The sequence below is a fragment of the Aedes aegypti genome, chromosome 2 (genome assembly GCF_002204515.2).
Source record: "Aedes aegypti strain LVP_AGWG chromosome 2, AaegL5.0 Primary Assembly, whole genome shotgun sequence".
NCBI classification, from domain to species: Eukaryota; Metazoa; Arthropoda; class Insecta; order Diptera; family Culicidae; genus Aedes; species Aedes aegypti.
In genome coordinates this window covers 333,816,429-333,840,789 of record NC_035108.1, presented here as the reverse complement: position 1 = coordinate 333,840,789, position 24,361 = coordinate 333,816,429, and the positions used below count along the sequence as shown (strand labels likewise).

Genomic DNA, 24,361 nt, shown 5'->3' with positions numbered 1-24,361 from the left:
ATATGAAAATTAAAAATAAATAACTTACGTGATTCTATCGTGAAGAACAACCTTTATAATTAATGAATAAATTTTGTTCAGTGGCTATGTTCTTTTATTTTGTTCATCAATAGTGGGAGAACCTCGCTTGTCGTACACAGCATCAGTGTGGCGGTTCTGACTTCGGTGAATCGCGCAGCAACCGAAATATTAACCATCCGGTTGGCGCTTAATTGGTTACCGATAGAACGTTGTGTGCGATAAGCGCAATTTTTGACATCTCCACTGCAAAATTTACTGTTATACTGTTATGCGTCAGTATCCTGGAAATTCGTATACAACTCGTATGCTCGATAAAATTAATTGAAAAATAAGCAAAAGTACTTAAGGAGCTTCTTTGTCAAAAGATATCTGGATATCGTATTCGTTACAGATCTTTTCAAGGAATTTCAACCTAGCCAAGACTTTTAGAAAAGTCCAACAAAAAAGTCATTTTTCATCCACCGCTAAATTCTTTCTTTGATTTCGTCAAGGATTTCGTATAATTTTTTTAAAATAATTTCTCATGAATAAACCTTAAACTCTTGGCTGCGTTTTTCCAATTAAAAGTTTTATATTCTCAAAAAAATTACTATGATCAAATTTCTCATGGAATATCGAAGAGTGGATCCATAGCTTTTGCTACAAATCTGTTGGAAATAAGTCAAATAATAATGTGCGATTAGTTCATACTTCCAACATGAATTCCTCTTGGAGGATAACTATGTCTACTTTTTATCCACAAATTGATTCCAGAATTTGTTCCCGGATATGACTAAAAAAACTGTGGTCTAATAGATCAAACTTTTCCTTTGAAATTGCTCCAAAAATTAATTGATTCTGTCGTTTTATTCCATATGGTTTCACAAAACCATATATTGAAAATTATATCGCGAAGTTCATCAAAAGTCCTTCATAAATTTTTAAAATACAACACAAATTGCGTCACAAATTGTACTATGTTTCTTTCCTGTAAATTCTACTTCAAATAACCGGATTATAAAGGAATTATATACGAAAAGTATTTTTGGAATGTCTTTTGCCTTAGAATCTTCAGAGGAAATTTGTTGGAACCCCAGGCATACTTTTGCTTCCAAAATTAGCATAGCGGTAAAGAAATCTGCTGACCAACATTTAGCAAAATATCTGGAACCGTTCAAGCTGAACACTTGATCGATTTGTCATTTGTTGGTGATGACCAATCGATCAAGTTTGCATCTCAAAGCATCGTCTAGTTCTCTAGATTTCTGCTCTTGAAAACTTGAGCTATGGTTTCGTTATACCTTCACCTTGAGAAATTTATACAGAAACTTGTAAGGATCTTCCCTAAATCATAAATTTTCTGGAATTGAATTCATGTGCATTTTTTTTTACGGAATTCCAAGAGGCTTTCTGGCAGAATTCTGGTAAATCCAGAAATCGAAGAAAAAATCCTGCTTGATTTCAAGGAAAAATTTTCAAAAAGATTCTGATGAAGCTTTTTTTCAACTCATTAGAGAGGTTTAATCTATCTTGTATGTATCCATTTCTAGAAGGAAGAATATAAATAATCACTTATGTTTAATTGTTCCGCTATCCATCTGCTGTTTCTACCTGCCTCGAAATTTTGTCGTCACTCTTCCCTCCACATGACGCTTTCTTGAACAACTTCGACCAACATATTTTTTTATACTCTAAAAAGCAACATTTTAAAGAAGAAATTGTAAAAAATTGCAGAATTTCTATACGTATGGTTACCGATTTCTGAAAGTCCATCAGGAATTACTCAACAAATTTTCATAGTACATAACAAAAAATTCCTCCAAAATATATATTAGGTAAAATCTTACATTACGAATTTTACCATAAGACATCTTTGACAGTATACTGACGTTAAACTTCTGCAGTTGTACCACAATAGTTAGTTCCTCCATAATATCATGAAATAGATACAAATACTTTCAGTAAAAATTCCATCGTTTTTAACGTTAATTGGTTTGGATTTAAAAAAGACTGGTAAATATAAACAAAAAATGTAGCAAATCTCATAAAAACCAACTAAGCTTTTCTTTCTCCGTTAAGAATTTCGTTAAAAAGATTCATAAACTCTACGTTGAATCTTGAATTTTCCGACAGTAATTTAGAGTTTTTTTCAGATTTGATTTAAGCTGAAATTATCAATAAAAAATGGCTTTTTAAATATTGAAAGTTTTTCGTAGAATAATTTGTGAAGAAATCCCTATAGAAATTAGGTATTGTTGGAGTAGTTTTTGAACTAATTATGGGGAGTGGATTCCTTGATATTATTTCTGGAAGAATCCCTGGAAGAAAATATGGAGTTATTTGTTAAACCTGAAAGAATACTTGGTGGAATTACTAAACATATTTTTCGAGAAGTTCGAGAATGAGTTTGCAAAATTCTTTAGTAAATGTGTTGAAAACTGTCTTATAAATATCCCCAGAGGATTCGTTAATGCAGTTTAAAGTAGCAAAATCTCTAGACAATACTTGGATGGACATTCCAGAGAAACCAATGTAGCCCGCAGAATCCGAAACTGGACATAAGACATTTTGTCCTAATTTGTATTAACTGATTTAGCAACTAAACAGTGTTGAATAAAAGCCTACGGCAATGTAATATACGAACATAAAGAATGTAATTAGCATAAGACCCAATGTTGACAATTTAAAAATCAATATAATAACAAATTAAACTAAAATTTAAAACGCCTAACTTCTAGTTCCGAGTTACGAGTGCTGCACTGTTACATAAGACGTTTGCGGCGTCGCAGGATTTCATACGTCTGAAGTGACACGATAAACAAAACAATCAAAAAAATGCACAACGGTCGTTCGGAGAACCGTTTCTCGGAGAACGTATGTTTCGTTCCCGGATGTGCAGAGCCATCGAAAATTAAGTTTTGCGTCGATACTCCTTGGTTCGGTAAGTACTTCTCTTGTACATCGGCGTGGTAATTTGCCATAATAAAGAGTTTTCTCTGACCATTGTAGACATCAATCGGCAGCACCGATACGGAACCTTTTTTGACATAGGGAAAACTGCAAGCTGTGAAGGTACCTGAGGGAGTGTGGGGATGCCGCACCACCGACGACCCACTAAAACCAGCCCATGCAGTGTACGTGAGCTGGATTTCTCAAGTGGAGTACAGAATGCACAGATATTAATCTTTGCCTTAGACCCTTTCCTCCCCGGAATCACCTTACAGTATTACTTCGGGGAGAGGAGGAGAAACTAACATCAGTTGACTGTACTGTTGCCAATAAGGTAAGTGCAATATTTTAATAATTTTACGCGTTTACCGTAATACAGCGCTCCGGTTGACGGCTCACTGATGGAGTTTGTAACTATTGAGAACCAGTGTTTTCACTCAAAAACCTGGATAATGGGTCATCATAATGCTGCATTAAATGGGCAGCGTCAGAATCAAGTTGCACCTTATTTAACCTACTGGTAACATTCGCAAAAGGTGTGGCTTCAATTTCCGGTCGCTCCCGGATCATTTTGTAATGAAAATTTCCTTGGGCATAGACTACAGTGTTCATATACGTGTCTCCCACTATTATGGGTCATTTCTATTAGAATTCGATGTGGAACAGTGTGATTAATAATCGTGAAAAGGTGACCTAAAATAGTGTGCCTAGTGTACAAATGTGAAGACGGCTAACAAAGCTCTTAAGTACACTAAGCAGAGAAGCGTGCTTCATCCCAATAGAGGCATAATGCCAAGAAGAATAGGCAGTAGGTATTATGTAACTTACACAATTCAAGTAGGTAACTGAGAGACGAGACGCAAGTTTTTTTTACCGAGATAGTATCAACTGTGGCATAAAAGAAACAATGTTCTATATGAATCCCCAAACCCAATTCTGTTTTCATCAGCAAATATCATTGAACTACAGTGGGATTGCAAATTAATACAAAATACTTGCATTTCATGTACTTGTATAAAAAGACCAATGTACCAGTGATTAAAACTGAACGTCCTATGTTGTGTGTCCAATGTACATTGTAGTTGTGCAAAAGGTCTTATGTGATATTTTTGATGTTTCTACCTATAAATTCTGATTTAAATGGCACAACCATTACTCTTTATGATAAAACATGATAAAACAGGGTTTAAAAATTGTACACCACTTTGAAACAGTTTCAAATTGTTCATTCTGTTTTTTGAATGCGTTTTTCTCGGGAAGACCAATATGTTAGATTGGTTCTTTTGAAAAGTTACGCGAGATATGTATTCAATCAGAATTGTTGTATTTTATCTATGAGACTCTTTTACTCATAAGGAGCGAGAAGATATGTCGATCCATTTCTCTCCCCTGAAATCTTATTTAACAATAATATAGTTCTCCGAAATAATCTCTATACAAATCACAAATTTTGCGGAAGAATTTATGATAGAATACGTACATTTCACTAGAAACTTTAAATGAATGTTTTAATATTGAAAGTTTTTCTTAGTTATTTTTGAAGAAATTTTCGAAAGAAAATTTTGAAGGAATGCGAGAAGTTTGAATTGATTTTTGGATTAATTTAATGAAACACTTAGAAAAATTTTCCGTGAAAAACTGCAGATAGTTCTGTGGAGAACTTCTCTTAGGTATCTCGAGAAATATTTTCCCAGTTGAATCTTATTTTATTGTTTAAGAAATTATTGTAAAATATTAGGAGGAATCCTTAGAGTAACCTGGATAAATCAATCCTGGATATTTTTGCTATGATTTTTTCAAGCAATCCTTGAAGAATTTCTAAGAGATTTGCTAGAAGATTTGTTTAAGGAATATGAAGAGAGACTGTTGGTGAAGAATTCGTGGAAAGAATCCTTACTTAATGATTTTGAATACGGTTTTGATGATTATTTAATCATTAATGAACAACTGAATGATGTTTTAAACTTACAATTAGACTTTATGTGCAATAAGTACGTAGAGGACCTTCATGGAAAAATGATTTAAATTCAGAATTCTACAAGAGATTCTTTTAAGCAATTTGATACATATGCTTCGAGAAATTTTGTGGTAATATCAGAAAGCATAAAGAAACTTCAGGAAAAAAAAATCTGTCCAATAATAACTGTTAATTCCAGAAATGATTTCCAGTGGGAATCCCAGGAATAACTCAGTGAAAACAGGTAATGGAATTCTTGGAAAATGCATTGGAAAAGTACGCAAACCATTCATGAAGAAATCTCCGATACCTGAAAAAGTTATGGAAGAATAACAAAAGGGATATTCCTCATGTATTCCTTAGAAGAATTTTTGAAGGATTTTTTCTACTGGATTAGACAAGAAATGATTATTTTCCGTAGTGAAAATGGAATCATTGTGCAGCGATATGAGACAAAATCACAAACAAATATAATCAATACAAATCTAAGCAAATCACGAAGTTTGTGAAAATCGTGATTATTGCGACTGACATTACTTCTGTAAACCAAGAGTTTGCTAGGCCCCCCTAGGCCCCTTCCAAAAAAAATCCTAGCTACGCCAATGATGATCCCAGATTTAAAACAATGGACAAACATAATAAAAGCACGTAATTGATTAAAACATATTTTTGCATTTTATCAAATGTGACAAAAAATCGATTTAAAAGCTATTCACGCTTATTCAAAAGTAATGTCACAATAGCACCCTTTATTCTGATTGAATATAAAGTATTCAAATACGCATAATTTTACTGTTTCCAATAAAAACGAAAATGAAACGCGTAGAAAACTTTGGCCCTTTTCCATGTTTGTCCAGAAAGATCGAAGGAACACAACAAAAGAAAACTAGCGATTTTCATCAAGTCTGCCTTGATTGTCGTTGGCACGCTGGAGTTTTCTTGCAGTTCGAAATAACTTTGTTTCATATTTCGTGTGTAGAATCGGTGCCTCCCAGGCCTACATTTAGGCGTTTTCATCGCAATTCTTGAAATAAACTATTAATTATTTCTTTAAATATTGCATTATTCGGGTTCAGGGAGCTCATAATCTTTATGTAGGGTCGTTTCAAGAAATAACAATAATTGCATTGACAAGTGATCAATTTCACTCCGAAATGGGATTCCCCGATTTTTCATTTAAGGGATGATGTTTAGCATTAAAAACACATTTGTCGGAAAATTTTGGCACATGAGCCAAAGAGGCTGACCGTTGTACTTGTTTTCCTGAATTCAGTTGTTTGTCATTATCAACATTATTGAATACAGACAAGAAAAAACAATAAAAATGATCAATTTCACCCGAAATTACGGTACCGTAATTCGGGGTGTAGTTGATCAGTGGGGAGAAGTTGATCATTCCCATACCCACATGTATGAACTGCCAAGAGAGCTATTAACCGTTTTCAATTATCACAAGTTATGTCATATCGTATTACCTGATAGCTGCTCTTGATGTTTCTAAATTCGGTTCGTCGTTCAATATAGTCATACCATGGAAAAAACAGATTTTTAAGGAAATGTTCGATGAACTGTTCAAGGGTTTTACCCTAAACATTCGACTATTGCCAAGGCTATGAAAAGACAACATTTAAATAAACTGTTTTGTACATTTCATATATGTTCGGTGAACCCAGTTTTATAATTTCATTGAGTATAAAAAAATCATGTTCAGAGATAAAAATATTCTTTTTGTGAGAGAGTTGCCAATTTCAAAGAAAATTGCATACCTTTAGGCGTTTTATTTGGTGTATTCTGGATTTCACAACATTCAATTCTAAAATTGACCGATTTATCAACAAGTTGTTAGATTTTTGAGACTTGATTCGGGATCAGTGATCCCAAATTTAGTAATTAGCATGTCTTTTTATTTTAGGAAACATGTCACAGTAATTGATCAACTTCACCCCGGAATCCAAAATTCCACTTTTTGATTTCTAAAAATTGTTTTTGATATTATGATAACAATTTGTAAAAATATCATTTCTATAATTCGATATACATCCAACCAGTACAGGTTTTAAAAATATTTGGATGAGAATACATGCATCCTACAAGGAATTATAGAACAGAATCGCTCAAAAGTGATCAACTTCACCCCATTTTACGGTACATGTAAACTTCAAAACGTCAAAACCTTATCACAGCAAGAAAAATGTGCTTTTCTATGAAAAATAAGACATACCTAAATATTTACCTATTTTTCAACAGTATAGTCATGGAAATCAATAGTTTTCTTTATTGGAGTAGATTCGTAGAAAGATTTCCAATCGATTGATGCAAGAATCTCTAAAATCTATGCAGAAGTTAGTAAGTTATTAACAGTCAAAACCTAACCACTTTTCGTGACGCGAGCGATTTTTCGTTTTTCGAAATTGTATGTTGCCGTAAGACGTTATCCAACGTCAAAAGCAGCTCTGAAATGTACTGTTCTTTAGCACTGAGAAGTAGGGTAAAGAGCTTATTGGGCACTTCAATAATTCACTTTTGCATGGGGAGTTATTCTCGGACAAATCGCAAGTAAGCACTTCAATGTGGCCAAATATTAGCCCGGTAGCTCTAAAAACTCCAGTGCCGAAGTGAAACAAAAGTGTCTCAAATAAGATCCGGCTCTCTATTGTTTTATTGCTTGAGGCAGTTTAAAAACATCCGTCAGCAGGAAGATTATTTTTGTACCCTCCTCTATCCCTCACATCGAAAGGTTCATGTGTAGCTTCTTGGTAACGGATGCAAATATCTCTGTTCAATTTGTACAGTACGAGAGTACGATACACACTGAAGATGTTTTCTGATAGCGCAAACAATCGCAGAGGAATGAAAAATAAAATTTCTGATCATAGTGAAAATAATTGAATAAATAATAAAACGAAAATAATTGAATACTGGACACTTTGGTTCACCCATTCGTATAAACGTCGCTCGAGTAAGTGTCGCATTCGGGTATATAACGTTCGGGTATTTCTAATAGAATCCTACTCACAGTGTACGCTAATGTTCTGAAACTGTTCCAGAAATAGACCGGGAACCTGTGGATTCTCCGCCCGACATCCGAGCATCCGGCCGTCGTCTTCCACCGTTGGGGTCAGGATCAGCACCGAGACGGTCATGTTCCGGAGCACGTGCATTTTGTGCCGTTTGAGCTTTTTGTTTCCCTTCGTCCACGTGATGTTCGCATCCGGTCGGGAACCAGCCGATTGACAAACGATCCGGTAGTCCTTGTTCGAGGCCAGCGATTGGGTCGAGTTGAGGATTTTCACCGAGAGGGGTTTTACTGGATTTAGACCGTGATGATGTATCGGCACGTCGATTTAGGGATTCCAGTGACGTCGTCGTTGTAGTGGATTAGGAAAGAGAAAATAGAACGAATGAATGGCATCAATTACGTAAATTGGTTGTCGTTATCTAGAAATGACAGATGGGGTTTGGGATTCACTGTTGTCGCGATTAGGTTAATGTGTCTGGATGTGGGAAAAATCGATTTTGGGGGGTTCGCAGTAGAAAATGATTCAACGATTTTCAAAATATTTGCTATGAAACTTTGGAAAGAAAAACAAAGTGTGTTTTACAGTATGAAGATACAGGAAATAGGCAAAATGAAGATTCAGGAATATTTATAATAATTGCTGGTGGAAATGCTGGAAAAACTTTGAAAGAAAATAAGTATTATAAATACTTATATTCCCGGACCGATTCTATTTCGATTTTCATACACTATGAGAATAGTAGATATTTTGTTAGCACCGTTATTACAAAATATACTCACTCTCTTGACCAATCAATAATAAATGTGAACTGTTGCAGAAAAAACAACCCTAATTCTCTCGTCTAATATCGATCCATCGAGCCGGTCAAAATATGAAGCTTAATTGGGCCTGCAAAACAGCGGACGCTACAAAATAACCCAGTCCGTATAAATTTTCCCCGTCGTCATTGAAGCACGTACCAATTTTTATCCTTGATCTCTCTCCCTGGCCTCCATAAACCACAATCGATACTTTCCACCGCTCTAAGTTTTATTTTTCCGATTTTTCCCGTGCCCTTTAGCTCCTACAGCTGGTACACGTTCCGTTCCGGTTTTTGGCTCCAGCTGTGCATAGTTTCAGTGAACGTTTTTCAGGTTCAAAGTCGACTACAGTTTCAGCTCGCGTGGAGAACAAAAGCACCTGCAGGGTATAATTAAAAGCAGTCCGTGTGCTCCGAAAGCTCTATGACCCCGCTTTCTACACAGCTTTATTGCTTCGTTGGTGTAGACAGGAGGGGGTTCTTTCACACACCGTACAAATTGGAGAAAATTTATTGTTTATTGCTGGTGTCGAGAGCGATCAAATTGCCGACAAATTTTGTGAATTGTTGTGGTATGTTAAAGTTATTGCAAACTATGATATTACTCTTTTTGTGTGAGAATTTGATTGACACATAATTTGAATTGCACTGTTTGGATCAACACATTCTTTCCATTGTCTTTTTGCTTATTAATTTTATTTGAATATTTGAATAAACAATTGCTGAATACACCATATTATGGATTTATATTTTTCCGGTTTGAAAATATTCATGGGCTATGACAAAACAATTCAGCTAGGAAAATTACACGCAAAATAATCCGTTCCGGAATTCGTCATCTTTCAGTCACGATATCCAGAGCAAGCCAGAACACCGTTTACGAATATACACCATGAATAAAAATCACGGAATTCGCAACTATGTTCCGCAAATCATTCGTAACGCCTGCGAAACTGACTATACTCATCACACTGACAGCATAAGGGAGTCATGGATCCATGATTTTTGTTCTGGTTTCTGAGAACACTGCTCATGAGGATGTTTTGAAAACCGTGATTTTTATCACAAACGATTGCGGCCCGGTTCCGATGGATGAATAATACGTGTTAATTTTGTTCCTAATAAGGACACAATGGAGCGTGTGAATGCAGTTGAATTCAGCCACAATGCCATGAATGTGAATCCATAAACTGCCAAACCAAAGAAACAAGGCAAGTCAGCCACACAGTGCACCATATAAAAAGGCTAATTTTCTTCAGCAGATCCATATACACCATTTTGTATGCAATGGTAACAAGAATAACTAATTGTATGTAATCCGCGAAGAAAACGGTGTTAAAATCCAACAAAAATCGGTGGAAAGCAAGCAGGAACAGAACTGCAACTCACATTCTAGGTCCCTCTGTTGACTACCATGTAGTTGATTTGCGCATGCGTTATTGTTTTTGACAGCGCGCATGAACTGAGTTCTCGTTAAGGTGATGATGAATCGAAGCCAAAGTTAAAATTTTCAAGAGCACGGATCTGGAGAACCAAACATCCGTTTGAGCTGAAAACCTAATCGATTGGTCACCATCAGCTAGCGACCCATCGATTAAGTTTTCAGCTTAAACGGAAGTTTGGTTCTCCAGATCCGTGCTCTTGAAAATTTGAACTTTGGCTTCGATTCATCTTCACCTTAACAGGAATCAAATCACGATTTTTATTTTATTGATTCTTGATATCGTGATCTCAGGATCATAGTATTGAAGGCGTTACTAAAAAAACATGTCACTAGAACAGGCAAGTACATTGTTCTTGAATTAGAGATAACGTTCATGAAAACGAGATGCGACAAATCACGCTATTGGCAACGAAGTCATGAAAAGGAGTAAGCAATGCGTTCCGTTTATTATGACTTTTTGTTCACAAATATGAGAACGGATTATTTTGCGTGTATACTGTTGCTTTTAATAGCGATGCAAATGTTAACGCCATTTTGAATCAGCATTACTAAGCTCAAAGTTTTAGTTAGCAACAATAAAAATTCCGCTAGTGTCTGGAACCAAGGTCGTCGATTTTAGATTACTGTAGTTCCGATGAATCGCATAAAGATCTCGGGTAAAACACTCTAAAGTTTGAGTCCCAAGCATTGTTTGCGACGGGCTTGAGACAGTTTGCATGAAGACATTGTAGTATAAGGACGTTTCGCGCATGGACGTTTGGAATAATGGACATTTGGTATAATAAGAATTGTATGGCTTCTTTGGAAAGCAGATAGCCGTAGCGGTCGAGGATCTTTCTGTATAGAATATTTTCTCAATTCCCTGGGTGGTATATTATTAGTGACACTTTTTACAGGGCTGCTGCATTCATGAAATTGAAAATTCATTTCCTATCTTCGTACCTGCCACACGATATACACATTCAAAATGGCCAAGTGGCAAAGAAAGCTTCCAGATAATAACTGTAGAGATGATCATAAGAACGCTGAGAAGCAGACTCTGTCTTAGTTGGGACATAACGCCAGACAGAAGAAAAAGATGTCTTCTTTAAAATGCTGCCTGTTATTGTATGAAATTGATTCATGCGTCCATTATAGCAAATGTCCTTATATAAAATGTTTTTACGAGAAAATCGTTGACCCGACAAACCTTATTTTGTCCCGAATTAGGCTGTTTGAAGAACCTTTCTGTGAAAGAATTAGGAAAATCGATTGTACCCCGTTTGGCATAAAGTCGTTTGGCATAAGGTCGTTTGGCATAAAGCCGTTTGGCATAAAGTCATTTGGCATAATGGTCGTTTGGCATAATGGCCGTTTGGCATAATGGTCATTTGGCATAATGGCCGTTTGGCATAATAATTGACTTGAAATAAATATCGGCATTTTTTGAGCTTTTACCGAGATCAACACCACCGAGCCCACAGCAAAAAATTTTGGTAGGTTCTAAACAAGCGTGGTGTTCGTTCAGAGATTATCCGAGCTAAGAATTTCAAAAATTGTTGTGACATTATAGAGCATTACTAAATAAAATTCGTGACGGGTCTCTACATCTCAGAACATAGAGTACCCTTGAGCTTGTTGCGATATACATATTTGAAAACAGTAAATTGGCAAGGAAAGTTCGCAATTATTCATCAAGGGAACGCTCATAGAATATTTCGCTGCATATCAAGCTCAGTCCCAGTTTGGACGTAACACTCGCTGAAAATTACTTGATAAAAGAATGATTTTTTTTGCAAAATATCAAAAGCTCTAATCAAAAGATCTATTAATGCGACTTAATGCAAAAATAGCCTTTATACGAGAGCAGATTATTTTTCGTTTAAAATGTTTCAGACTCTAACGCAAAAAAAAATCTTTTCACAGCACAGCTCAAATGAACAACACATCTTTAAAAGAAAATATTTGTGGCAAAACTTTTCAACGGTTCAATATAAATTATAATTTTGGAAGTGTACATCAAAAACACCGTCTATTATCGAGAAAAGGGAAAATTTGTGATTGAAAAAATATATTTTCCAGCATATCTCGTAAGGAGATCACGCGTTTGCCCCAAAAAAAGTATATAATGAATATTGGCAGGTTCTGAAATAATTATAATTCTAACAACACATCTGACAAGAATTGATAATAAAAATGGTTCACAATTAGCTTTACTAATTAATAAAATTTATAACAGTATAAACATAAAGAACAGCCTATTTTTTTAAAGAAGGCAAAATTTACAATTAAACCAATACAAGAATTGACGCCAAAAATTATTGCGGCAATGACTAGTTCCCCCGAAAAGTGGTGACGAGAAAGAACGATAAACAGTCAAAAGAAGGAAGTATTCTGTCATTCTCGGCTATAAACATGTTGGCAAAAATGCTGAAGACGGTAAAACTCGAAAGAACCGCCAATTAAATAAAGAAGGGTGCATATTAGATGGTCAGTTCGTTCACCCCCCTGAAATGTGTATAGTTACGACAATTATGGGTGCTAAAAACTTTCCGGGGGAGTGGGCTAGTCGAGGAAACGGGATATTCGGGAAATGGCATTCGGGAAAACGACATTCGAGGAAAAGTAGCACAACCCATCAAAGTAACTGCAGTAATCGATTTCTCTTTTCGCTGATAATTTAAGCAGATCAATGTTATCGATTGCCGCCCTTTTGTCAGTTGTATACAAAAATACTTAAAAATATAGCTCCAAAGAACAGCCTATGCATAAAAGAAGGAGAAATTTATTGAAATTTAAAATCAACAGTTTTCATACCTATAATAATGATTACATCATATTTAGGAAAAAAATAGAACAATTAATAGAAGGGTAAATTTTTGCTAAATATATAAAAATCTTCAGTGCAAAAATTTGTTCCAATAGCGAAACTCAAAAGAAGAATTAATATATGAAAGAAGGGTAATTTCTGGATAAATTATAAAATACTATTGGCAATAATTTTCCTAATATGCTTAAATTTATTCAAGAGCGAATGATTGTTAAATAGAGTGTCATTTTGTATCAATTGACTCCAAAACAAGCATTGTGTCATCAGAAAGATTCAATAGAAACGTAAAAAAGAAAATTGAGAAATTCTTGGTTTCAGACTCATTATGCCAAACGACTATTATGCCAAACGACCATTATGCCAAACAACCATTATGCCAAACGACTTTATGCCAAATGACCATTATGCCAAACGACTTTATGCCAAACGGCTTTATGCCAAACGACTTTATGCCAAATGACCTACCACCAGGAAAATCAGTTATTTCGATCTCAAATTATGATGTGACATACAAACACCAATCCATTTGTATTTATATAGACCACGGTTTACAATATTAATAAGATAAGAATGACATACGAAAACCTTTTCATTTTCGTTTATATAGATAGATAGATAGATAGATAGAGAGATCCCAGGCCCGTCCCTTTCCTCGAACTACTTTGTTGTTGTTTCTTTCACTTGCTTCTGTCTTCCACTCCTATTCTATCCTAAATTGATCTATCACAGTTCGGAGATGGACCATACAAACGTTTCCCTACGCTTCCATTCTTTCATCATTATACCACGCCTTTCCTTACGCCTGATAGAATACTAATCAAACAGCAAGCCTCTCTGCCATAACATTATACCAGCTCTACACCTTCCCGCATGAACTGACGTAGATGCAGGGATATATCCGGTCTACTGTGGAGCCAGTTCAATGCATCATCAATTTCTCCTCCTTACCCTCATTGGTCATCATTCTAACGTGGCAGGCGCCACACAGTGCTTCGTCCCTTGGACAAAAGTCAAAAAATCAACTTTCATATTCGAAAGAATCAAGTAGGCCATGATATTGACATATGTTTTGAGCGTGTAAAACAGATACTAGAAAGTTCGTGCGCTTATCAAAACAAACCAAAACACCACGTGTTGACAAGTTGTTTCATCGTAATATATAATTCATTGTTTTTGTGTCAATCAAATCCTTTTTAATTCGCTTTATTCCCATACTAATCACATTTTCAAAGTGAAAGCCGTTAAGGATCGTGTTGAAACTAGTAAGTAGGAGTCATTCCGTTTAATTTTTTGTGATATATTTTAAAAATAGTAGAAAAAGATGCATCTGAACAATAAGCTCTTTAATCCAGAAGAAAATTAAAACTCCTATCTTCTTCTAGCCCATACAAAAAAGTACCTCAAAGTACCTTTCTGGAATCCACTTTAAAATAAAATTTGAAGTATTTTTCAAATTCTGAAAGTGATTCCAGCTGCATATGTTTGCCGATTGTATGTCATTTTATGATTTTTAGGTTATGCTGCCACAATCATCAATAAAAATTGTTTCAAGCAATGGTATTCTGCCAATCCACGTATTCGAAAAAATCATGTTGTGGATTTCATGTACGGTTGTTATAGCACTGATTCTTTCTCCCAGATATTTGAAAACAAGCTAAATACGTTTAGCAAATTTTATTGCTGCAAAATACACCAAAAATGGGCTAATTATAGAAGACCGTACGATATTTTTGTGAGGCAAAACTCCGACTGATTAGCAAAGCCAGTTTTGCTTCCGCGCAAACAGAAAATTGACGATGCAGAGTTTTCCAATTCGGCTGTAAAGGCTGGCATGGAAAGGCCTTTCATATTGTTCAATGAATGTTCATGAAAAACCTATTTATATCTTATCAACAATAATGAACCTGAAGAGTTCGCGTTCGTAGCCTATGTATCAAACTGTTTCTAATAATCATGAAACAGAAACCCACGACATTTCAACTTTCTTTGTAGAAAAGAAGGTAATGATTCGATTGATATGTTTTTGGATGATAAATAGCTGGTAAATGAATTGTATTGCTAATAAAAATAAATTTTATATAACCTTTTTTATTGGGTTTGATTTTAGTCGTTGGAATAATCCGTGCTTTAATATGTTTAAAAAATTTGGTTATTGAGACACTTTTACATTTACGCATACCACATACATCGTTTATGCAAACGACTCAAGTACTTTTTCATGCGTTTTTATTTTAAACATTTATTCAAAATCGAGCACTGTTCTATGGTGTCAAATGTAAAACGTGGCGTATAAGCCACTTATGCCATTACTGATGTAATATGTGTCATTCATGCCAATAATGAGATTTTTTGTGTATAACGACTTTCTCCTCAACTTCGTAGGGCAAAACCGCATAAAACATCCAGTTCTGACTTTTGTCCCCAAGTGCCATACGTTCGAAGCACTGTGCGCCATTGGTGGCTAAAATCAGAAGAGCACCAGCACTTATACACTGAGGGTGTCTGTTAGTCCCAAGCAGTCTCCTGGTTGATTCCTTGTGTAAGTGCAGCTGATCTGGTGCTACTAGAGTAGCAACCACGGGCAGCCAATATTAAAAAAAATGCCACTATTTACTATTAATGTTTTTTTTTTTTCAACACATAACTTTTCGGGAGAATGGGTTATTTGGAGATAATTGGATAAATTTCATTCGAGAAACTGGTGTTCAGAGAAAATACATTCTTAGAAGAGTAGCAAGTTTAATTTCAACAATTATGAATAGTTTTTCTGGGAGACATTTCATGATTAACATTGTTAAGGTTTCATATAATGATAATATTGCGCTCAAAAATTATAATTTCACACCTCACCACATAAGTAACTTTTTCGCAAATTTTCATCGTTTCAGGTTGGCCGATTGCGCTGCAGAATCGTTACTCGTTCTGTGGCGTAGTTGGTTAACGCGCCCAGTCTAGCGTATTGGGAGTCGCGAGATCGAAGCCCACCTGAACGATTCTATTATTTTTCACAATTTAACATCTAAATTTGTTCAATTTGTGTCTACGACCTTCAGGTATTTTCAAAATACCGTCGGCTGGTTTAAGCCTTAATAGACATGACAACCATAGTTGAGTTTTACTAGAAACTTGTAACGTAACACAGTAGTGTACAATATTTTCTATGGAAAAATCAAATATCAAAAAGCACTCAAAAACAGTACTTGTTAAAAATGCCAAATTGACGGGACAGAACAAACCAAAACATTGGGGTATGACGAATCAAAATATATGGATAGAATGCACTGTTAGATTGTCATCGTGCTGTGAGGGTGCTTTGATGTTTATTTTTCAATATTTGAGTTGATGCGATAGAGAAAAGAAGTCGATTTATCTGGATATAGATATTCGCATTGAAAATAAACAATATTCCAAATAAAGCAATTAAAGATGGCGGCCACCATTTTGCGATGCGAAGATCATTGAAAACCCATGAAATATGGGTTTTTTTAGATCGGGCACGACAAGGATATGGCAAGAATCAATGTAAGACGTCATTTTGGAATCCAAGATGGCGTCCTTTGGTTTGATAAAATCGTTGAAACCCCATGCAATACGGGTATTTTTGGAACGGGCACGGCGAGAAGATGACGAAAATCGATGTGCGGTCGCCATCTTAGATTTCAAAATGGCATCGGAATTGACTTTCGCCGTCCTCTCGTCGTGCGCGTTCCAAAAATACCTACATTGCATGGGATTTCAACGATATTACCAAACCGAAGGACGCCTTCTAGAATTTAAAAACATCGGACATCGATTTCCATCGTCCCCTTGTCGTGCCAGCTCTGAAAATACCCATATTAGACCTGTTTACTTTTTGAAAAAAGTTCTCCGACTCTCTGTACCACTTAAAATTCAGGACTTATTTATCAAAAGAAGTTATCCGTCCAAAAATGAGCCAATTCGATAAAGTTTTAGAAGTGTATCAAATCGTTTTTTTTTTTAATGCCTTCATACATCCCCAAAGTTACTTTGAAAATGATTCGAAAATACCACTAGCCTATTGCTAACACAATGGTCTATCACTTTGCTGAAGATACTAGGGTATTTTGTCTGCTTCTTCATTATAATTTTGATGTAATTAGTCAAAAATTATAAAAAAAAACAATATATTTTTCCAGTTTGCGATATAAATTTTGATAAAAATCCTATTATGTTTTATATTTAATTAAAGTACCGTAATCCGGGGTATCATTGATCAGCGGGGTAACATTGATCGGAATGACTAACCTCATCAAAAGTTTGTTTTATCATTTATTGATGAAACATTTTCAAATCATGAACGGTGCTTCTGTTTCTTATATTCATAAGCTAATAAAAGTTAATATTTTTGTGAAAATTGCGTTTACCTTATGCGTGAATTTGTCAACTTTTCGAAATAATAATTGTAAGGATGACACTACCGAAGATTCGTGTCTCACATGAGTTCTGCAAACGATATAAGCAAGCAAAATGTGGTTCTTACTAAAAATGACATCGCCGAAAACGATTCCGTTGTCAAAACTTTTATAGGTATGCTCAATTAGGCAACATTACTGAATTACTGTTAGCAATGTAAAATTCCCATAGGAAATTGCCTACCTTTAGGCGTATTCCGCGGTTCGAGGTGTTTTTAATTTTAAAATAACTCAAAAAATAAATGACTTGTAAGCGTTTGGTCTTCATATTCGGCTTCAGGGACCATGATTCAAGTAAGTAACGAATTTTTCAGTATTACCGAACGTTGTTTATATAGGTGATCAATGTTACCCCATATCAACTAAATCAAAAAATCGCCTAAAACATTTTTTTAACATGCTTAAATCTTTCAATAAACAAATACAGTATATAGTCTCGAGCTATGGGTGGCAGTACTTGTTTTAAAAATATAAAACCTGCAACATTTGCATTTTCAAACGAAATATTGAAGAAACATTCAGAAAAATTATCAATGTTACCCCGGATTACGGTATCTATTTTATCTGAGTGTTACAAACATATCGTTCATACATCATTTTCATGTGAGAATTGATTTTCACTGCGAAATAATTGAAGTGTTTCACTCTATACCCTAAAATCGCATAGGGTTACCAACGTGAATGCACTTTCTGAAAACCACAGGTACCCATGATTTAGACGTCATTTTTTTGAACTCTACTGACCTTCACCATCAACTCAAGATAGAGTTGGTGGTAAGGTTTCGACCAAAGGTCCAAAAAACCGCAAAATCAATATGATACACTTCTAGAACTTTAACAAATTAGCTCATTTTTGGACAGATAACTTGTTTTGATAAATAAGTTCGGAATTTGATGGGGCATGGCCATATATCATGGGTTCGCAACGATTTTCCCAATTTGAAAGAGGCCATCTTGGATTTCAGTATGTCGTCGGACATCGATTTTCGTCATCCCCTCGTAGTGCCCGTTCCGAAAATACGCATATTGTATGGACTTTCAACGATTTTCCAAACTGAAGGTCGCCATCTTGGATTACAAAATGGCATCTGACATAGATTTATGTCAATCCCTCGTTGTTGCCCAATTCAAAAATATCCATATTGCATGCATGGATTTCAACGATTTTCCGGAACCAAAAGCCGCCATTTTGTATTTCAAAGTTGTGTCCATCATTATGGTATCTTGTATGCCCCCTTTGAAAAAAAAAAAAATTCGAAACTCGATTCTGTAGACTTTATGTTTGATTCTTAAAAATTTGGAATGTGTAAAGAAACGTATCAACAATACGACATATTGAGAATACCAGAACATTCCTATCGTGTTCTCTCCTCAGCTTTGGCCGAATCCGCATCAAGCTCAAGATGGCTGACTTTGTTAATTCGCTGATTATTGACTGATGACTGACCCCCTCCCCCAACTTGGAGCGCGTCGTTATTTGTGCATGACCCCTAAGAGCTTTCTCAGAAAATTCCTGTATAGCTTCTTCCTGCATACTTCAGAAAGTTCCACAAGGATTTCTTTAAATTTCACTTAGAATCCATTGTATTCCTTCAAAGTAATATTGAGAGGGATATTTTTGAATTATTTTCGTAAGTATTATAAGCTTGAGTAAGGTAGGATAAATTGTGATTACGAGCAAATCCTAAACTAAGCTGGGTCCACATATTACAAAACGTGAACAAACATGATATGAAGGAAGTAACTGATGAGAAAAAACAGCTATGTTTTAATTCGTTGAAATTTTATAGCTACTATACTGATACTGATAATAATATACGAAACACAAGATTCATGTTTAACGGTTTCAGTTTGCATATATTGGCTATATACAAGATAGAGTGCAGAATCTTGTTTTCATTCAAGAAATTAGCAAAAATGAGCATGGCTTCTCAGCTTACCGCAGTGGTCATCAAACTGCGGCCCGCGGGCCCTCGAGAAGGTTTTGTGCGGCCCGCGAATGGATTTTAAATATTAATGTGATGCGGCCCGTATGTTATATTGTTTTGATATTAATGTTAATAATCCTTTGCTCTTGAAACTTTGTTCTTGAAAAGTCAATCTTCGAAATCACACATTTGATAGTATCTGCGTTCATCCATCTTCATGACATAAGGAGTAACATGAGTTTGACTTTTTTATCAATTAATTATCAGCTCACAATCATTCAAAGATTCAAAGTTGCTAAAACCCTTAAATTTTCTTGAATTTCTAAAGAAGATCTAGTAAATAGCACCCTGAAAAAAATCAGTGGGGGTTGTGTACAAGACACGACCGCATGACGTTAACTACGCCATTTAATTTGCTGCATTTGTATTATAGTCAAATGTCATAATTGCAACCTTCCTTTAGTTATAATCCAGAATGTAATGGTTTGTGAATTTAGAAAATATATATGTTTAAAATAAAATTTTGCGTTACGTAATATTTGAATCATTCCTTAACAATAGAAAATATATTGCATCCCAACGGCACAGCAGCAGCGTCCTCGGAAACATCCTCAAATTGCCGTATTGTCAATTATTCGTAATAAATCAATTGTTGTATGCTGCTATGAGATGAATTAAGAAATTATAGCAAGTATGTGGTAAACACATTAGGGAATATTACACAATTAACTCTTTAAAACACATTTGTTGGCTCTGGAAAGGGCCGATTGACTTGTTGAATTTGCGTAACACGGACACATTTTGGCGGCTTTGGTCGATTTTCTTCAGCCATCTCGAACAAATTAAGGAATATTACACAATCAACTCTTTGAAACACATTTGTTGGCTCTGAAAAGGGCCGATTGAATTGCGTAACACGGACACATTTTGACGGCGCACTGGTTGCGTCCTCCTCGCCCGATGAGATTTGCGGTGCGGATGACGATGTGCGCTTCAACAAGCGGCTTTGGTCGATTTTCTTTAGCCATCTCAAACAAATTTGGGAATATTACACAATCAACTCTTTAAAACACATTTGTTGGCTCTGAAAAGGGCCGATTGAATTGTTGAATTTGCGTAACACGGACACACTTTGACGGCGCACTGGTTGCAATCCTCCTCGCCCGATGAGATTTGCGGTGCGGATGATGATGTGCGCTTCAACAAGCGGCTTTGGTCGATTTTCTTTAGCCATCTCAAACAAATTTGGGAATATTACACAATCAACTCTTTAAAACACATTTGTTGGCTCTGAAAAGGGCCGATTGAATTGTTGAATTTGCGTAACACGGACACACTTTGACGGCGCACTGGTTGCAATCCTCCTCGCCCGATGAGATTTGCGGTGCGGATGATGATGTGCGCTTCAACAAGCGGCTTTGGTCGATTTTCTTCAGCCATCTCGTACAAACAGCTTGCCTCTGGTAGCGAGGAGCTGAGCAGGTTTGGAGGAGCTCTTACCAGCTCGAAAGCGAAAACAGAATGAAACCGAATTCAACGGAGAAGGGATGCTTTATACCCTTAGAATAGCAGGTGATGCTCCTCCTTTCAAATTCTTCGTTTTCTTATCTGGGAAATAGGCTATATGAAACTGATGTCTGGGTAAGGGATGTACAAGATGAGCATTATGCTGTTATTGCATCCCGACGGCACTGCAGCAGCGTCCTCGGAAACATCCTCAAATTTCCGTATTGTTAATTAGTCGTAATAAATCAATTATTGTATGCTGCTATGAGATGAATTAAGAAATTATAGCAAGTATGTGGTAAACACATTAGGGAATATTACACAATTAACTCTTTAAAACACATTTGTTGGCTCTGGAAAGGGCCGATTGACTTGTTGAATTTGCGTAACACGGACACATTTTGGCGGCTTTGGTCGATTTTCTTCAGCCATCTCGAACAAATTAAGGAATATTACACAATCAACTCTTTGAAACACATTTGTTGGCTCTGAAAAGGGCCGATTGAATTGCGTAACACGGACACATTTTGACGGCGCACTGGTTGCGTCCTCCTCGCCCGATGAGATTTGCGGTGCGGATGACGATGTGCGCTTCAACAAGCGGCTTTGGTCGATTTTCTTTAGCCATCTCAAACAAATTTGGGAATATTACACAATCAACTCTTTAAAACACATTTGTTGGCTCTGAAAAGGGCCGATTGAATTGTTGAATTTGCGTAACACGGACACACTTTGACGGCGCACTGGTTGCAATCCTCCTCGCCCGATGAGATTTGCGGTGCGGATGATGATGTGCGCTTCAACAAGCGGCTTTGGTCGATTTTCTTCAGCCATCTCGTACAAACAGCTTGCCTCTGGTAGCGAGGAGCTGAGCAGGTTTGGAGGAGCTCTTACCAGCTCGAAAGCGAAAACAGAATGAAACCGAATTCAACGGAGAAGGGATGCTTTATACCCTTAGAATAGCAGGTGATGCTCCTCCTTTCAAATTCTTCGTTTTCTTATCTGGGAAATAGGCTATATGAAACTGATGTCTGGGTAAGGGAATTACAAGATTAGCATTATGCTATTATTGCATCCCGACGGCACTGCAGCAGCGTCCTCGGAAACCTCCTCAAATTTACGTATTGTCAATTATTCGTAATAAATCAATTATTGTATGATGCTAGGAGATGAATTAAGAAATTATAGCAAGTATGTGGTAAACACATTAGGGAATATTACACAATTAACTCTTTAAAACACATTTGTTGGCTCCAGAAAGGGCCGATTGAATTGTTGAATTTGCGTAACACGGACACATTTTGGCGGCTTTGGTCGATTTTCTTCAGCCATCTCGAACAAATTAAAGAATATTACACAATCAACTCTTTAAACACATTTGTTGGCTCTGAAAAGTGCCGATTGAATTGTTGAATTTGCGTAACACGGACACATTTTGACGGCGCACTGGTAGAAATCCTCCTCGCCCGATGAGGTTTGCGGTGGCGATGACAATGGGCGCTTCAACAAGCGGCTTCAATCGTGGCGGCGTGTTGTTGTTCCATTCGCGTTCCATTGAAAACTGAGCTGAGAATGCGAAAGGCACTCGAAACTTGCTCGCCGACCATGTTCACAGTCTGACGGCAAAAAGAAGAATAAGCGAAGAAGCAGGAATCGGTCTGCTTTTATAGTGCGAAGCGGAACGCAAAAGAAGCGTGGAAAACTGCTTGCACGTGATTGGTTGCGTAAGAAAGGGGTCGACATTTTCCAAATTTTCAATAGTTTATTGTCGATATTCAATAGTTTTCTCCATTCGAGGAAATTGCTGTATACATTTCCGACCGATTGGTGGGAAAATTTTTAAATTCTATAGATAAATGACTGAGTTATTAGCGTTCAAAATCTTTCATAATTTCGTGACGGTCGCAAAATTTTAGATTTTCAATTGACACCCAGTATATTGCCGCAAGACGTAGTTAACGTCAAAAAATCTTCAAATCCCCACTATTCTGAACACACTTCAGTTTAAAAAATTGTGCCATATGTGCTTATTTTGCGAGGCGTGTGAGGTAAGACGAGTCGAATGAGGTGACAATTGTCGACTCGCTCCCATTTGATTAACATTAGTCGTCTCACGTCACTCGAGGTGAGAGCGACTCATCTCGACTCACACGCCGCGCAGAATAAGCACAATTATCTTAGTCTAGTAGAGGTGTCCGCAGAATTATGTTATTCGAAATATTTCAAGATTAAATGCTTTTTGAATGTTTGCAAGTTTTTCGATCTTCCATTAAAAATGGTTAACTTTGATGAGCTGACTGAGTATACTAATGTTGTATACCAATTTTTGTATAGCTTTTTCACTCTTAAATAAGTGCGCGTACATGGTTGGTTTGAGTTTTCACAGAATTTTCGTGCTTTAAGAAAGTTCAGGTGAACCCAAACTTTTGCACGATTACTTGAATGACTGCTCCTTTGATTTTGAATAGTTTTCAGATTTTTCGCTAAAATTTTGTGAGTGCTCTTCAAAAAATATATGATTATGATTTTAATTAGACATTGATTCAAAATTTTGGTCAATCCAATGCTGAGAAAATCATCCATGTTTTCTGAAAAATATCACAACTTTAAGTAAAACTTTAGTACACAAAATTCAAAATCAAGTTTCATGAATTCTGTTACATTACCTTACATGATTAAAATTAAAAACAGCTGTTAAAATTAATCCTTATAAATCTTGCGGCCCGCGACTCATTTTGAAAGCGGTGAAATGGCCCGTTTAGTCGGTTAGGCTGAGGACCACTGGCTTACCGTAATGTTTGTTAGGGCTAACTTTAACATAATTGATCCATTAAAATTGAAAATTTGACGTTTGTGATCGTGTTAGACAAATTAAGAGTTATTAATTTGGTTCCAGCCCTGAGTAAGGTCTCAATAAGACCAAAATGAAGGCAAATATATGGTGTTCCAGAGAGTATGGGCACTACTTTACCATACTGCCATTTCGAGACTAGTGAAGATAAAAATCTGATTTTGACACATTATGTTCTTGCACTTATCAAAAGCAGATTTTGAATTTTGAGCGATTTTTTTCGCTACCGTAATCCGGGGTATCATTGATCAGCGGGGTAAAATTGATCGGAATGACTCATCTCGTAAAAAGTTCGTATTATCATTTATTGATGAAACATTTCCAAATCATGAATGGTGCTCCTCTTTCTTATATTCATGAGCTAATAACAGTGAAGATTTTTGAGAAGATTGCGTTTACCTTATGCGTAATTTTGGCAACTTTTCGAAACAAAGATTTTAATGGTTAAGGATGACACTACCGAAGATTCATGTCTCACATAAGTTCTGCAAACGATATGAGCAAGGAAAATGCGGTTCTTACTAAAAATGGCATCGCCGAAAACGATTCCGTTGTCAAAACTTTCAAAAGTATGTTAAATTAGGCAACATTGTCGAATTACTGTTACTAATGTAAAATTCCCTTAGGAAATTGCCTACTTTTAGGCGTATTCCGGCGTTCGAGGT

At 36.1% G+C, this 24,361-nt stretch overlaps 1 protein-coding gene across 6 annotated transcripts in view; it reads right to left on the bottom strand.

The window, feature by feature from the left end:
• The window catches only part of LOC5572620 (protein turtle homolog A), a 339,330-nt gene that overhangs the window by 32,487 nt on the left and 282,482 nt on the right, over window positions 1-24,361 (bottom strand). For all 6 annotated transcript variants that reach the window (XM_021845978.1, XM_021845977.1, XM_021845982.1 and 3 more), the window contains one exon: window positions 7,923-8,213. In XM_021845978.1, coding sequence (XP_021701670.1) covers window positions 7,923-8,213 — 291 coding nt within the window. The remainder of the gene's footprint in view (window positions 1-7,922; window positions 8,214-24,361) is intronic.